Source organism: Carassius carassius, chromosome 32 (genome assembly GCF_963082965.1).
Source record: "Carassius carassius chromosome 32, fCarCar2.1, whole genome shotgun sequence".
NCBI classification, from domain to species: domain Eukaryota; kingdom Metazoa; phylum Chordata; class Actinopteri; order Cypriniformes; family Cyprinidae; genus Carassius; species Carassius carassius.
This window is the reverse complement of record NC_081786.1, coordinates 3714203-3731980: the sequence shown is the minus strand read 5'-3', so window position 1 is coordinate 3731980 and position 17778 is coordinate 3714203. Positions and strand designations below refer to the sequence as shown.

The following is a 17778-nucleotide window of genomic DNA, read 5'->3' as shown; positions in this document are numbered from 1 at the left end:
GCAGCTGGTGTAAGAGACAGTTTCCAGCCCACATTGACTGTTTCAGAATGATGACCAGTGACTGCATTGAGGGGGAGGGGAGGCAGCATGGGGAGTTTTATTCTGAGCTGAAATGGAGATGCAGTGTCAGACCCCAGCAGGAAATTAAACAACACATCACCATAGTCAGGCTAATCACATTGTGGTGATAGTAATCAGAGTGTATGGATATGATTGGAGAGCCTCTGGGGTGGGAGAGAAATGAGCGGTGATAAACATTATTAAAGGCTGACTGGTTCAGTGCCTTGTGAGCGAGCAGCTTCAGGAGTGTTGGGCAATATGTCCAAAATCACGGTACGAGTTATTATATTTCATGATAACAGCATGTATCCCAAAATAGTTATTAGTGCTGGAAATACAAGGAAGGATGGTTTATATGTTAGATAAGCATAGAAAAGACTATTTTTAGATAATGTAGTGGATTAAATACTTTGGAACTAGATGGGCTCAAATCACAAGATAAGGTTTTTTATAACAGATAAATCTGACATCAATCCATAAACAGTAATTCATTATGAAAATCTTAAGTTAAAAATTAATTATTTCAAATATTTCCACCATTTAAATGATATATGTGCTTATTGACACATTTCTGCTGTTATTCGCTCTACTATGCAGTGCTTTTAGATCTTTGAAGGATCTAGATGTTTGATATGTTGTTTAAGTGCTGGTTGACCTAACCAGCCTAGATGGCATCGTAATCTTTTACGACCGACTCTAATCCACGGCCTCCTCATGCATCCTCATTTCGTTTCTCTTTCAAAGGCTTCCATTTCCCTTTGTATCTTTTTTCCCCCTTTGCTTCTGTTACACCTTCCCTGCCATCTCACATGAGTTAATGGGTTTAGCTGGCTTTCGTTCCATATAATGAAACCATTTCTCCAGTGCCCCAGTCATCTCTGACTCCAGATGTTTCAGGTTGGATAGAGTCAGAGTACATTGCTCATGTTCTAAACATCTGTGAAAACCCCAGCGGGCAATAATATGAGCACTTCTCTTATGAACAGCAAAGTCATTTGCATGTGGGAGATGGTTTGTTTAGCCAGTAATTTCGTCTGCTAATGGACAGGCTGAAGACTGCGGGCTCGCAGGGTATTCCTTAATTGTGTGTTGCTAGGTGACCTGTTTTTGGTAGTGTCGACTGCTGATTTTTTTCTATTTTATTATAATTATTATTATTGTGCCATATCTTTTAGAAAGCATGCACATAAACCATCATTCTTTTTTTACGGTCTAATACATTTCAATGAACTGAACTGAAAAGAGCCTGCTTCCTTGACCATATATGGTCGTTCTAAATGCCCCCAAGACTAATTGTGTCTATATATGGACCTGCAGGGACAACCCTGGCAGAAGACCTTCCTTTCTAGTAAGAAGGGATTACGTAGCCATGGCGATGGGTGTCGCAGTCAAGCCATATGAGAGTTTTCCAGGTCAGGTGTGTCCATGTGTTTGTGTATAGTCGTTTGTGTTTTATTGTATCTGAGGTATTATTTGATATTGATTTTGTTGCTGGAAGTTCTTTTAGGAATAGAGCTCTTAGGACCCAGCGTTTAGAGTGATCATCCTGTAGTCTGGGATAAGCTGCTCCTGGTCATGGATCAGAAGCGTTACGCTGAAAGGAGGCTTCATGGTATGATTTACTCTAGTGCAGGCTGTTTAGTTGAGCTACTTCATTCTAGGCCACAGTGTTTCTGTATTTTCGCAGGTGACTGTTAGTGCTAAAAAAAACTACAGTTGTACTAGATTTGCATTTTCTGTGTAATCAAATGCAGCTTGACAATCAGCATATTGTTATTTTAGTTTTAATGAAAGGAGAATCAGCATATGGCTATATGGTTAAATATATGCAAGGACAAGGCCAATCACAAGTCCGTATGCAGATATTGTGGTGATGTCATCCCTGTTGTTTACCTTTTGAATGTCAAATGAGTCTAGCTAACTACAGCTTGATAAATAGATGGCACATTTAAGGTTAAAATGTTCAAAATAACATTTTACTTTTCTGAGCACATATCATTGTAATACTATGATATTATTAGGAGTAGCATGATGCATACCTCTGTAAATGAATATAGAAATGATTCAGTACCACTGTATTTATCAAATAATTTGATGTATGATGTTTAGTATAAAATATATGCATTTATGTTTGTGCCAGTAGCTAATACGGTGCAGATATATACATTTCTAATAATTTAATAATTGCAAATGAGGTTCTCAGAAAATCATGAAATTAAAAGAATACTTATTTTGCTCAAAATTTAATTCAAATATTCAGTTGAATTAAATAATCTCAAAGTGACCAAATACTGGTTTATGAATCGGCCTATTGGTATCTGATACCATTCCTGTGCTATACTATGTTTTTGTGAGGATTGATACTTTTTGATTTAGAACTATATTTATAGTGACTGAAGATTTAAATAAAGACTGAAGACTGAATATTAAAATAAACATGTATTTTTTTTATACCTGGCATGACTGTCCAAGAAAATAAAGGTGGCGGGTAGAGCATAAAAATGACTTGTTCAGTTTTTTTGCAATAATCTGTAGAAATTTGACCAGTCTCGTAGGAAATTTGGAGAAAAATCAACATGGAGTAGGAAAAAGAGAGGAAACAATGAATGAGAATGAAGGGCAAAGACGTTCAAACCCAAAAGTCGTTTCAGTGCCAATTTGTCCAGCTCAGCATATTCATTTACCGTTGGTTTCAGAAATAAAAAGAGAAGACAGAGAGAGAGAGAATGAAAGAAAAGAGATTAGAGAAGTAAAATCCCACTAGCCATCTGCACAATGGGCCCAGTGGGAAGAGGGGGGGGGGGGGGGGTCTGGGTTAGCGCTCTCCATCAGAACATAATCCTGCAGAAATGAATGAATGCGGGTACTGTAATCCCTGTCCGCAGCAGGACGACTCCTCTGACTTGTCTCTGACGTACAGAACTGTCCTGCATCATGGCATATTTGCATTATAGAATCAGAAATGTGTGTGATATTGGTTTGTTTGAACGTATGAATAATCAATTTTCCCTGGTGCAGCATGCAGACGAGAGCTGTATGTAAACAACTCCCAGCGTCTGATATTTCCTACTTCATAAAATGTTAAACAACTTGTAAATCACTTATGCCGTAGCATTATTTATTTGTAAATGGCTTTGGATAACAGCATCTGCTAAAATAATACATTAATTTCATGCTGCATGTATATGCAGTTCACTGCATTAGTCTGTGTACACCTTAAATCTGCCTTTTTACTGTGCATACTAAATGTTTGCACAGCGTCACAGAGAACAGAGGCTGAATGAATAAATGAGTGTCAAACTAGGATTAAACTGTAAGGATGGGCTGATAGAGAGTGAGTTTCTGGACAGTTAACAGAAAGGTCACTTGCTTTATTGGGCCAGTGCTGTATCACAGTATTATCTGTGTCTCATTCTGTATATTCTGTATTATCACAGTCTCAAGTGAATTTTTTGCATTGCAAACTTAAACATTTGGTTTTATGTGATGTATCCAATATTGTTGTTGCAAAATCTGCTGAACTAAATGTCACTAGGTTCAGGCTGCATATTTGTCTGATAGTCTGGGAAGCATTAGTTATTGCCAATGCCATTGTCTTCCAGGAAAGGTTTTTTTTTTTTTACATTTATTGCTCCTGTAGCTGTATAATTTTTTTGTATAATTTTTGATTAAAAACAGCTTGTTTTAACTTGTTTGGGGTGGGGGGGGGGAAGCCATCATGATGAAATAAAACCAAAAATACAAATTATATTTATTTATTTTCTATAAATTTCTATTAAAAATTCATATTATATTAATAATATAAAATATGTATTATTATAAATATAGTAAATAAAAATGGGTTCTAAAGCATGAAAAAACATGAAAAAAGGGAACAAATAATACAAATTATAATTTTTGTGGCATGTGAAAATATTGGGAGGGCAAAGAACAAGCCTACCAAATATATATAGTTGAATTTCATACTATATATTTCAAGTAACAAAAAGGGTTTTATGGTTTTAGTTTTAGGTACCTATAATAACCCTGATCCCAGCGTAAAACCCCCAAAAGTTCAAAGATACAAACAGAAACAAAGATACGTACTGTACCATGCAAAATATTGTCTTTGTAAAGAATGAGAGAACATGTGGATGGTTGCAGAAGAGAATCCTTGTGTGTGTGTGTGTGTGTGTGTGTGTGTGTGTGTGTGTGTGTGTGTGAGCTAGCAAACAGGTCCCGGTGAATTATTCATTGTGAGAAAATGAAAAGGTCACGGAGATTGAGTTTCATTCATAGATGGAGAGGCAGATCTCTGTATGAACACAGACAGCGCGTGCAGACGCAGATGTTGCATGGGCCTGAAAATGTTTAGCACTTTAATTCAATGCAAACTATAGAAGAAAAAAGACATGAAAGAATTGTCTGATACTTTGAATGCTTTGTGAATTTCTATACCTGCAAGGACAGACTTGCATGTGTACATCTGCTCAAAGAGACTTGTTCAAGTAATTTTTGTTTAAACTATGTGAAGTATTTCCTATTGAAACAATAAGAAAAAAGTAGACTAGGATTTCGGGAATTGATTAGATTGTGAAAAGTGGGTGTTGAATATCAAAACAGTGTGTACAAGTATAAGTGTGTGTCTGTTTTTGCTGTAACTCTACCCCTAATGTTAAGCACTGTCACCTCATAAAGAGCCTCTGTCTTTATTGTAACAAAACACAGCTGTGTGTCTCTCTGTGTGTGTGTGTGTGTGTGTGTGTGTGTGTGTGTGTGTGTGTGTGCATTGTAAACCTCTCGTTCCCCGGTCCAATCTCTTGTTCTGGAAGGCCAGATGGCTTCTGTCATATAGAGATCTAACAGAAGGAGGGAGCAAGAGAATGTGAAACTAATGAATAGAGGGGAAAAAAGTATTTTGGGGAATGAAACCAAGTGAGAGAGATCACATCTGCTGTGTGTGTGTTCGCGTCAAGAGGAGAGAATGAAGATTGAATGTTGGGCTAATTATCTGTGTTAACGTGTTTGTTTCCTCTTGTTTGCTCACCACACCAGGTTTGCTTGCCCATCACTATAAAGTAACAGTTGAGATTGTGTAATGTATGTAAGCTGAAGGATGTCATTTTATCCACACCATTCTGAGTTTTGGATGGAAAAACCTGTTTGTCTGAACAGTGAAGGATGGACAGGTGTTTAAAACGGGTTATTAAAAAGGATTATTATTTTTGCAGTTCTGTTTTGTTGACATACAGATAAGATAAGATTGTGCCGTTTTTATCGTGAAAACACCAGATCATGTGCCTCTTGAATTTAATGAAAAATAATGATGCGCTTCACTCTAAAACACACAGTGTATGTAATTAAATCACAATTTGTGATTTGATCATTTATTTGACACGTCATGCTTCAGTTTTTCCACTTATGATGTCTGTCGAGGTTTCTTGTCCCAAAAGCAGTGATAATTTAGTTTTTATTGCCCTCTCTCTGATCCTTTTAATACAGCTCATATGGGCTGTTTTTCCTACTGTACCTTTAAGACTGTTATGTAAATGAGCTCTGCTATGATCGTCTGACCGGTGTGCTTCATACTATCATCAAGGTTTGGAATGTTTCAAATACCAATAGGTGTTGATTATGTAAATGTGGGCGGGCATATGATAATGAGCTCATTGTAACATCATAACCACAATGATTTTGTTTCCACACGATAGTTTCCATAAATCTTCTGTTTGAACTGGGGGATGCTTTGTGTTGTGAACAACAGTATGCATGCACTGTTTGATTTTAAATGCTTAAGGAAAATCTTGTTTTCCGTGGCAAGTCCCCTGTAAGGATGATATTGTATGTCTAAATAATAGTGTTGATCTTGTTCTTCTGTGTTGTGTTGACAAGCTGTGTGTTAGGTAACCCTCCGCTCATATGGTGACTGGTCAACATCCTTAAATTCCTTTCCGTAAGTGTATTTTCTGAAAAATGTCTTGACTTTAACTGGAAATGTGATTTGGGATGGCGTGTATTGGCCACTGTGACGGTTTGCTCGTTTGGTCTTAAATAGCTTAAAATCACTCATTCAGCTACATCTTTTGTGTGTGTGTCTGCACTATGCTCTATGTTATGTTTCCTTTCAAGTGTTATTATTCATGTAGTGTTCAATAGTTCATTAATTAATGTGCTCGTTTGCTTTGGTGGTTAGTTTGATCATTTTATAGTTTGCCCTTTCATTTGTTGATTTATTTATTCTTTCATTAATTCAATGATCATTTATTTTTATTTATTTACTTTGGGTCTGTTCTTTTTTAATGTGTTTTTTAGTTGATTCATTCATTCATTTTTCATTGTGTGTTTGGTTATTAATTTGACATTAATTAATTAATTCATACACAGTGTGTGTGTGTGTGTGTGTGTGTATATATATATATATATATATATATATATATATATATATATATGTCAAATTAATACTAATTTCATTTTTGGTCAGTACTTTGTTGTTTTCCTTTTATTTAATTTATTTTTTGTTTACGCCTTTTTAGTTTGCTTTTTTTTTTTTTTTTACTTTTTTTGTTGGATCATTTGTTTGTTCATGTTTTTCCAAAACATATATTTTTTCATTCATTGATTTGTAGATAGATTGATTAATAATCAATCAATCAATCAATGTTTCAGTCTTTTAGTATTTCAGTCATTTTTCGTTTCCGTTTGTTCTTTTGTTTGTTTTCCTTTAACCTTCATTTTGCTTCTTTCATAAAGCACACACACATACGGTGTTCACATTACATAAGCCAAATAAATACCATTTTAACAGACAGAAGTGACTGTAATTTTTGAGCATAGAGGGAGGGTGAATAAAATAGAGGCAGAAAGAGCAAGAGAAAATAAAAGAAAGAAAGGCAGGCGGAGAGATGTGAGTGGAAGGGAGAGGCTGGCAGTCTCTAACCACTGTGGTCTCCAAATCATAAATTTGAGAGCGAGGGAGTGCGGTTGAGGGGAGAAAAAAGGAGTGGGTTGAAAAAAAAAAAAAAAGCAACAGAAGGGGGAGTGATTGGAAGCGTGAGGAGTGGAACGGCACAACTCGTTTGCACTGGCACTCGTGTGGGAATTTTTGACCCTCTCCCTCTTTCCGTGACTCCTCGACTCGGCCAGGCATAATTATTCCTCTCCTCTTTCACCTTGAGAGGTTTGCTCTAAAATGAGACGAGAGAGGGGGGATGAAAACGGCAATCAAGATGGACAAACCCAGAGCGAGAGGCTAGAACGAGAACAAGGAATGAAAACAACAGGCTCTTCTGTTCGTCTCTGAACGCTTGCCATTCTGCGCGACTGACCGAAGACGAGCAGAAATCTCTGCTTACCCACATATGGGGGAGTGAGCGAGCGACAGACAGACAGCGAGAGGAGGGAGAGACCCCCAGGACACAATCACAGGAGAAGGCTTTTTTCTCTGCCACCTCCCTCCATTTTTTTTCTCCTCCGTTTTTTGGGCTGCCCTTCATGGGAGGAATGTGGAGGCAGCATTTTCCAGGCAAGACGCATGTTTCCAAAATCGAAAATAAAAAGTGTGTGTGTGTGTGTGTTTGCATGCATGCGTGTGTGTGTGTGTGTGAGCAGTTCTCTGTAGTGTCACAAGCGCATGTCTTGGCTGCTCTCTGTGACACATCTGCAAACTAGTTTGTGTGTGTGTGTGTGTGTGTGTGTGTGTGCAAACACACACAGTGCATTGTGCGCCTGACTCCTTTATCATTAGTGTGTGTGTGTGTGTTAGGGCAGCCAAATCCCTGGCTAATAGATCAGGAGGGGTGGAGAGGAGAAAAAGTGACGCAGCACAGATACACTCTTATTTGACACTCACACATGCACCTGGTTTATTTCAGGTCCTGGACTGCCATTCAGTGATCTGACTGTTTTAACTGCTTTTCCTGCAAGAGTCTATTTGGTTTGGAGCAAAAAAGTGTGTTTTGTGTGTTTTCAGAAGTATTGTGTGTGTGCATGTGTGTTTGTGTGTGTGTTTATTTTGTGACTGTGAGAGATGAGGTTGCTTGGTAACCACAAGCAGCAGTTGACAGTGAGGTGAGGCACTTGGCTGCCAGCTTTTTTTTTTAATCCAAGATTGCTTGTGTCACACACACACACACACACACACACACACACACACACACACACACACACACTTATTAAAATCACAGTGGCACACCTAAGCAAGAGGTGGGGAAACTCACACATACAGTGTGATGTGCACGCTGCCATATTTAACACACACACACACACACACACATACACAATCCACGTCAACGCAGCTCCATGGAAAAATCTCCTCATTTCCTTTTGTTTTTACAGACTTTTATTGTTCAAGGGATTTCAAAGAGAGTATTACATTTCTCTCGCTCGCTCGCTCACTCTCACTCTCATTAGTTTCACATGCATTACAGGGATAGTTTACTCAAATCTATCATTATTTATATACCTTTGTGTTACAAACTTTATGATGGAACACTAATGGAGATGTTTGGTAAAATGTTCCACGCCGCTTTGTCTGTTTAATAAAAGCCATCATTTACTCCTCCAAAAAATGCACATTGAAATTAGTGTTTGAATAGAACATTTCACATTTAAATTCACATTTATTACGAACAGACCTAAATTTTAAGTGATTGTTTGCTTCTCTTTGCATGTAGCTTTCAAATATAACACATATTTGGCCTTTAACATTGTGACTGGTCACCTGACATGTAAAAAACAATGGTATGCAGTATTGGTCACTGAAAAAAAAAAAAAGATTTTCTTAGTATTTTTTGTCTTGTTTTTCAGTATGCATATCTAAGCATTCTTAAATCAACATATACTAACTTGAAAAATGCATCAAAATAAATTGAATTTAACCTTAAACAAGACATCTTTATTTAAAGAGAAAACAAGAATATTTTAAAACTCAAACTAAAATCAAAACCATAAAAATAAACATTTTTATTATTTAAAAATAATTGTTAGCTGAAAATAAAATAAAATATAAAAAATAAAACATTTTATAAATAAAAATATGAAAATAAAAAACAATTCAGCTAGCTGCCAAACCAATCATTTCTAAATGTATTTGGTTTAATAAAATAAAAAAATACAAATAAAAAAAAATCTAAATTTGTAACTAAAATTTAAATATTTAGCAGATATTTTTCTTGTTTTAAGCACAAAACCTTTCAATACTTTTTATAGTGTTTTAAAAAACAAGACTTGATGTCAAATGTACAATGCAACGTATTTGAATGTTTGTGAGTGCAAATGAGATTTGAAAGCTTTGGTGGAAGGAAAGTTTTCCTCATATAAAGCTGTCATATGGTACAGAAGATTATGCACAAAAATCATATGAACTACTTTTATGGTTCTTTTGTTTGACATCTTTGCAACTTGACAGCCAATGGTCACCATATGTTTTCATTGTATGAAAAAAAGGACAATTGTCTGTGTTCCAAGGAAGAGAGAAAGTCGTGGGTTTTAAAACAACATTATGGTATGTAAAAAAAAAAAAATCTACCCGCTGGAAGAAAACTGTAAGACTGAGAGAAATTGTGTAGGCAATAACAAATAAAAAGCCTTGCATGTCTGAAATCGATGTTTTGTCTGGATCTTTTGTGCTCTGTGATCAGAGTAAATTTGGAGATGCCTGTGGAAAATGGCTGAAGGGCCGAGATTTCCCCTGCTGCTTTCTGATTGGATAATTCCCCTGCTCGTCTCTGATTGGATAATGGTTGTGTACTGCTCGGCTCAGGCTCTGTTTGTTTTAAAAATCATTGAGTTTAAGTTTATCTTTGTTGTTCTTGTCCAAAAAAGCTTTTAGACCTCCGAAATTGTTTATGGGTTGGAAAATGAACAGTCGGCACAGTTTTGTGAACATTGATTGGTTGAGCACCTACATGAGTGTGTGTGTGTGTGTGTGTGTTAATACTGGTCTTCTGAGAGTCCAATCGTCTGTCCTTCCCTCTCTGATTTCTCCCGCTCTGATGTAGCGATCTCTCCAGCATGTCATTTGTGTTTCTGTTTGATGTGTCCACTGCTTATTTAAAGCGCGCCAGACCCCTGATCTCTCGCATCCCTCCGAGAAACCCAGCTCTGCCTTAACATCTCCCACACAATTATTTTTTAATAATACTCTGGTAAATAATTCTCTTTTTTAAATACATGGTGGAGAGTGAAAAGACAGAAAGCAAAGAACAAGATGTTTCCCCAAAGGCTATTAAAAATAATGTATTCATAACTCTGCCCAAATGCTATAATCACCATGACAACAAGACACATGGCAGGGGGCGAATGGGAAGTTCACATTTCTCTCTCTCTCTCTCTGCAGGTATAAGGCCGCAAATCATGAACGGTCCGATGCACCCTCGGCCGCTGGTCGCTCTGCTGGACGGGAGGGACTGTACCGTAGAGATGCCCATCCTGAAGGATTTAGCCACTGTGGCGTTCTGTGATGCTCAGTCAACGCAGGAAATACATGAGAAGGTCTGCTTCAACTATTTTTCTTGCATCACTAGCACGACAGCAAACATATTGTTCTAGTTGAGTTGTAAGTTAGCAGTATTAATTGAATCAGCAATGTTTTTAAATTAAATTTTGATTCAAATTTTTTAGTTGAATACTCCCAATACTAGAAACCAAAGGCAGAGGCACTGTTTATTTTGACTTTGTTAGCAATAGATATAGACGCTCCGAGTCCGACTATACTGGAAACTGTACTCCAATACTGGAACTGGGGAGAAAAAAAAAGTGTGTGTGTGTGTATGTATGTATGTGTGTGTGTATATATATATAATTTGACTATCTTTTTGTTTCTTTGTTTGTTTATTTGCTTATTTATTTCAGCATTTACCCAATATTTAAAATATATCTCAATATGTTAAACATTTTTACCAAACATTGTACATTTATATAATATAATATATTTGTATAGTTGTGTATATATAATATAATATTTATATATATATATATATATATATATATATATATAATTAAGCCTTTTGCCAATATTTAAAATATATCTCCATATTTAAAATGTTTTACCCATCAGGAATATATTTTATATAATAAATATTTACATAATATTTATATAGGTATTTATATAGATATGTTAATGTAACTGATTTGGGGGAAGTCGTGGCCTAATGGTTAGAGAGTCGGACTCCCAATCGAAAGGTTGTGGGTTCGAGTCCCTGGCCGGCAGGAATTGTGGGTGGGGGGAGTGCATGTACAGTTCTCTCTCCACCTTCAATACCACGACTTAGGTGCCCTTGAGCAAGGCATCGAACCCCCAACTGCTCCCCGGGCGCCGCAGCATAAATGGCTGCCCACCGCTCCGGGTGTGTGCTCACAGTGTGTGTGTGTGTGTTCACTGCTCTGTGTGTGTGCATTTCGGATGGGTTAAATGCAGAGCACAAATTCTGGGTATGGGTCACCATACTTGGCTGAATGTCACTTCACTCACTCACTCACTGATCTGTCTATATCAGAAGATATATTATTTCAAACAGATTTTCTAATTTTCTATCTATCAGCTTTAATGCTGTTTTTCTACTTAAGTTTAAATCCCACTGTAAACAAATAACAACCAAGCATGCAGCAACAAATAGCATGACCGCTGTTGTCTGATTCACAAGCTCCTATGAGCCAGTTCTATTAAATAATTGATCTAACAGACTCACAAATGCACCAGCTATGTGAATCTGATACTGACATACTGACTGGATGTCTATATGAGAGAGATTTGTTGTAATAAATGGTATGTTAATTAAAAGAACATTGAAATATGGCACATAAAATAGATTTGTTCAGTATGCATGTATGCATACTAAACAAAAACTGGAAGAAACACTGGCTCATAGAAACACATTAATTTCATAGTGACCCAATTATCAGACCCACTAATGCTGCATATATTCATTTAGTCTAGAATCTCTTACTCCTGTTCCATCACAAGGGAAAATTGCCTGTTAATTTTAATCATATCTTTTATTGCTGTCGGATTCAGAATAACGTGTTTGTAATGTGTGTAATTGCACAGATTATAAAACAAACAATTATCTGGAGTAAAAGCATGAAATGACATGTAGATAAACATGGCAAACTCATCATAAGAAATGCATTCCACCCACATACTCCTCCCAGGATGCTAAAAAATGATTTATGTGTCCTTAATAAACACCCCACTGCATTATTTTCTCATGTTTATAGTGTGGTATAAATGTGTCTATGGCAGGTTTTGAATGAGGCGGTGGGGGCGATGATGTACCACACCATCACTCTGACCAGAGAAGATCTGGAGAAATTTAAAGCCCTCCGAATCATAATCCGCATCGGTAGTGGATACGACAATATCGACATTAAAGCAGCTGGAGAGATGGGTAAGAAGTGTTTCCTGGTCAAAATATTTGCTCTTAAAGGGATAGTTCACCCAAAAATTTACATTTTATCATCATTAACTCTCAGGTTGTTTCAAACCTGTACAAGTTTCTTTCTTCTTTTGAGCAAAAAATAAGATAGTCTGCCTTGTAATGCAACTTTATGATGCGACCACATTTGTAACCACTCTAATGCATTGTAATATTTATCTGTTCATTGTTATATATATGTAATGCATTAAATGCGTGATAAAAAACCAGGTGCAGATATAGCAAGGAATCTGCAGATATTATAATGCAATTTAACTTTATTTATTATTTATGAAACAATATAATGCATTTCAACATATGAATACTGATGCATGACACACAATGCATTGTACATAAAAATAATCTTGTGTAAAAATCAGGTGCAATGTTGTTTTCGCAGCTTTCTGTACAATAAAATACCTCTAATTAATAGACAGTGAGAAACCTGAATGGTAGATGATATTGTGAAAAGCAATAGCAGATAAAATCTTGAATGAAAACATGCTACTGAAATCAAACACCGCTTAGCTGAGAAACCAGGTTTAATCTTTGTTCAGAAATACAAAGTACTCTGCATGTAATGCAGAAAATTTGGGAACAGAGACAGGAGGAGGTACAGGAGAGCTAACTGTGCTAACTGTGAGAGCTAACTACAGGAGAGAGAAGATGGGATCTGGGGTTACTTTACTGTAAGTGTTTATAGACCATCAGAGGCCATTTGAATCTGGTTTATAGAGTGTTCTGATATGAAAAGATTCATATTTACATGTTGTCTGCAGGTATTGCGGTGTGTAATATTCCATCAGCTGCTGTGGAGGAGACGGCAGACTCAACGCTGTGCCACATCCTGAACCTGTACCGGAGGAACACCTGGCTGTACCAGGCCATGCGCGAGGGCACACGGGTCCAGAGCGTGGAGCAGATCAGAGAGGTGGCGTCAGGGGCCGCCCGCATCAGAGGAGAAACACTCGGACTTATTGGCTTCGGTGAGGGACAGAAATATTGAAACAATTATGCAGATTATTTTTATGCAAAGGTGTTGTTTTTATTAACTAAAACTATTAAATTGGTAAATGAAATAATGTATAAATAAAATATAAATATGATTACATAACTTAAAATATTCTTGCCTTGGCAACTAACTGAAATAAGTTTTATTTGACTTACAAAATTTACTAAAGCTACAATTGAAATAAAAATAAGGATAATACTTGAAAACATAAAAAAATGCTTAAAGGAAAAAACAAATGCTACTAAAATGACTGAAATTAAAATATATTAAAATATAAAAATTAAAGACAAAATAAGAATAAATATATGGACAGTTATGCAATTGTAGTAAGCATGTAATAATGCTTGCTATGTAATAATAATGCTTGTTAATGTAATTTAATGAAAATTATTGCTATTATTATTGAACTAATTATTAGTTATCATAATCATAAAATCTAATGAATTATTATTTATTCATTATTGATATATACACTCATACATTTTATAAAACTGATTAAGTTTGTTTGAATGAACTCATATACTGTTTTTGTAAAAGTAAAAAAAAAAACTTTTTGTAAAAAGTAAAAAAAATTTTTTTTACATTTTTAAAATTGTAAAAAAGTAAAAAAAAAAACTTTTTGTAAAAAGTAAAAAAATTTTTTTTTACAATTTTATAATTGTAAAAAAAAGTCAAATTAAATTATAGGAATTATAGAGATCAAAACATGCGCAAATATCTTCATCTGTGACCTCGGACCACAAAAGCCACTTAAGTGTCTTAAGTGTCAATTTTTCCGAGCTTTCCATTGATGTATGGTTTGTAAGGATCGGACGATATCTGGTCGGGATACAACTATTTGAAAATCTGGAATCTGAGGATGCAAAAAAATACAAGAAGTACCTAAATACTGAGAAAATAGTTTCAGTAAAATAAATTTGCCCAAATGAAGTATTTAGCAATGCATATTACAAATAAAAATGCAATTTTGATATATTTACAAAACATCTTCATGGAACATGATATTTACTTAATATCCTAATGAAGTTCAGCTTAAAAGAAAAATCTATAATTTTGACCCATACAATGTATGTTTGGCTATTTCTATAAATATCCCTGTGCAACTTAAGACTAGTTTTGTGCTCCAGGGTCACATATGTTGATAGTTATATATAGCCACAATTTATCGCTGTCTATACGACCGATTTCAGGCATTAAAAAAAAATTTAATTAAGTATTCAATTTCGACCTCAAGACATGAAGATGTTGCAGATGCAAATAAATGATGTCATCATCTAATCAGGCCATTCATGTCAAATTTCAGTCCGTGACAGTGGAGGTTTCATGTTCCAAAAAGGACAAAAAAGCACCATAATTGTCCATTTAAGTTATATATGTCATCCTAAAGTCATTTCTGTGTTAACATGTTTATGTGTATTTGTCTCATAGGCCGATCGGGACAGGCTGTGGCTGTTCGAGCAAAAGCGTTTGGCTTCAGTGTGATCTTTTATGACCCGTACCTGCAAGACGGTTTAGAGCGATCGCTGGGCGTCCAGAGAGTTTACACCTTACAGGACCTCCTGTACCAGAGCGACTGTGTGTCTCTCCACTGCAACCTAAACGAACACAATCACCACCTCATCAACGACTTCACCATCAAGCAGGTACATTACACACAAACAGCACAAAAATCCCATCCAGAGATCTTGTGTGCCATCTGGTGGCTATGAGGTGAACATGACTGTGAAATATCATGTATGATGTTTTGATAGATGCGACAGGGAGCATTTCTAGTCAACACAGCACGAGGCGGTCTGGTAGATGAAAAGGCCCTGGCTCAGGCTCTCAAAGAGGGCAGGATACGGGGTGCCGCCCTGGACGTCCACGAGTCTGAACCCTTCAGGTAACATTTGGAATGACATGCCAATTTCAATCCAAACTCCATTGCCACTCAAAACTTTTCTTCAGCTGCACCAAAATTTGTATGCTGTAAAAATAAAGGTGCTTCATGATGCCATAGAAGAACTTTTTTTGTCTAAATGGTTCTATAAGAACCTTTAACATATGGAGAATCAGATTCTTTAAAGAACCTCTGACTGAATGGTTCTATGTGGAACCAAAAATGCTTCTTCTGTGGCATCGCCGTGAAGAACCTTATAAGCAGCCTTTAATTTTAATAAGTGTATAAAATGCAAAATTAGGATTAGAGCATCTTAGATATTATAGTACATTGAAAATCGTCTATTGTTTTTGGTGGATTTTCCAAATGTGCATCCATGAAGGCTTTTTTGGCTAATATGTTACCCAAAAAACTGCAAATCTAATTAATGCTTACTTTTTAGCTCTGGCATTATACTTTTCTAGAAGATTTGATATGTGCTGCACTACATGTGTATTTATTTATTTGATAAAACTGGTTTAAGTTGCTGCTTCTTTATTTATTGTAGTAATCTCAATTGATTATTCTTACTCTCTTTGATAATTACTTTTATTACTAGTATCCAAAATTTTAGTATTAGTATTAATTCATTTTAATATTGAAATGTATGGACCCAAAGTTGAGTAAAAATACATTTTAATTAATGTTGTCAAACAATTAATTGCATCCAAAATAAAGGTTTTATTTACATAATATATGTGTGTGTGCTGTGTATATTTATTATGTATATATAAATACACACACATACAGCATATATCTAGAAAATATTTACATGTAAATATTTATATTCATATAATTTATATCATATATAAAAATATTTAATATATAAATGTAAACACTTTCTTAAATATATACATGGATTTGTGTGTATATATTTATACATAATAAATATACACAATACACAACAACTGTATTTGTAAATGTATATATGTAAACAAAAACTTTTATTTTGGATGCAATTAATCGTGATTAATCATTTGACAGCACTGATTGTAAGGAAATTAATTTAGTTAGAAGCTTTTTTTTTTTTTTTACTGTTTTAACTTTCTATTCATCAAACAATCTTGGAAATGTATATATGTTACAGGAGTAATGATGCTGAAAATCACAATACATCACTATAATAAATTAAATTTTTAAATATATTCAAATAGAAAACAGCTTTTTTAAACTGTAATGATATTTTACAAAATATTACTGCATATAAATGCAGCTGTAATAAGAGCATAAGAGACTTTCTTCAAAAGCATTAACAAAATCTTATTGCAATAGAGTATGTACATGACCAATGACGTTTAATGTGTAGTAAATTGATAGTAAATTGCCTTCCTCATGCTCTGGTGTTCTCTCAGTTTTTCTCAGGGTCCTCTGAAGGACGCCCCCAATCTGATCTGCACCCCTCACACAGCGTGGTACAGTGAGCAGGCCTCACTAGAGATGAGAGAGGCAGCGGCCACTGAGATCCGCAGGGCCATCACCGGTACGAAATCTCCCATTGACTTGGTGTGTTAGAATATTTGCTATTCAGAATGGAACCACTTCTGATGATGAGGTCAACATTGTGATTATCAATGGGCAAGATCAAGTGTGTAGGGAGGAGTCCCGATTTATCTCTCTTTCTTTCACTTCTATACTGCATATCTTTTCAAACTATAATTTTACTTAAAACATTATTATTTTGCTGCCTGCTATGCACTTGTATTTCCTTCAGGAATTGTAAATCAAGTTCCTTTTATAAGCTCTCTATCTGTCTCTCAAAGCATGCGTCCTATTATAAATCAGCTGTGTGTTGGGTCTATTCTGGTTTTCAGGTCGTATTCCAGACAGTCTCAGAAACTGCGTCAACAAAGAGTTTTTTGTGACTACAGCGCCATGGGGGGTGATGGAGCAGCAGGTACATCCAGAGCTCAACGGCGGAGCCTACAGGTGACAAAAGAGATCTTTAACATCCAGATGGTTCACCTCGTTCATCATATCATACTAACCCTTCTTCTACCCATCATTTAGTTTGTTACCATCACATACACCCTCTTTTCTATGATTGACAATCTAGAACGGGTTCTTATTTAGAACTAAACCCAATGGATTTTCAATGCATTTTTTTCTGTTAATCTTTTAGTCCTAAAAATATTATTCAAGTCAAGTCAAGTCACCTTTATTTATATAGCGCTTTAAACAAAATACATTGCATCAAAGCAAATGACCAACATTCATTAGTAAAACAGTGTGTCAATTATACAAAATGATAGTTAAAGGCAGTTCATCATTGAATTCAGTGATGTCATCTCTGTCATCTCATTATTCTAATATAATTAACCTTTTTGAAAATCATTTTCTTAAGTATAAATGATATAAAAAAAATTCTTTGAACTATTCTGTATACTATAACTATATAA

General features: G+C 35.6%; 1 protein-coding gene across 6 annotated transcripts in view; it reads left to right on the top strand.

Moving 5' to 3' along the window:
- LOC132112433 (C-terminal-binding protein 2-like) overlaps positions 1-17778 on the top strand; it is a 44533-nt gene that overhangs the window by 22904 nt on the left and 3851 nt on the right. For 4 of the 6 annotated variants that reach the window (XM_059519907.1, XM_059519903.1, XM_059519905.1 and 1 more), the window contains 7 exons: positions 10376-10530; positions 12281-12425; positions 13232-13438; positions 14893-15107; positions 15216-15346; positions 16735-16862; positions 17194-17308. In XM_059519907.1, coding sequence (XP_059375890.1) covers positions 10376-10530; positions 12281-12425; positions 13232-13438; positions 14893-15107; positions 15216-15346; positions 16735-16862; positions 17194-17308 — 1096 coding nt within the window. Of the gene's footprint in view, positions 1-1414; positions 1473-6954; positions 7562-10375; positions 10531-12280; positions 12426-13231; positions 13439-14892; positions 15108-15215; positions 15347-16734; positions 16863-17193; positions 17309-17778 lie in introns of those variants that run through there. The other 2 variants (XM_059519906.1, XM_059519908.1) reach the window with 2 other exon arrangements.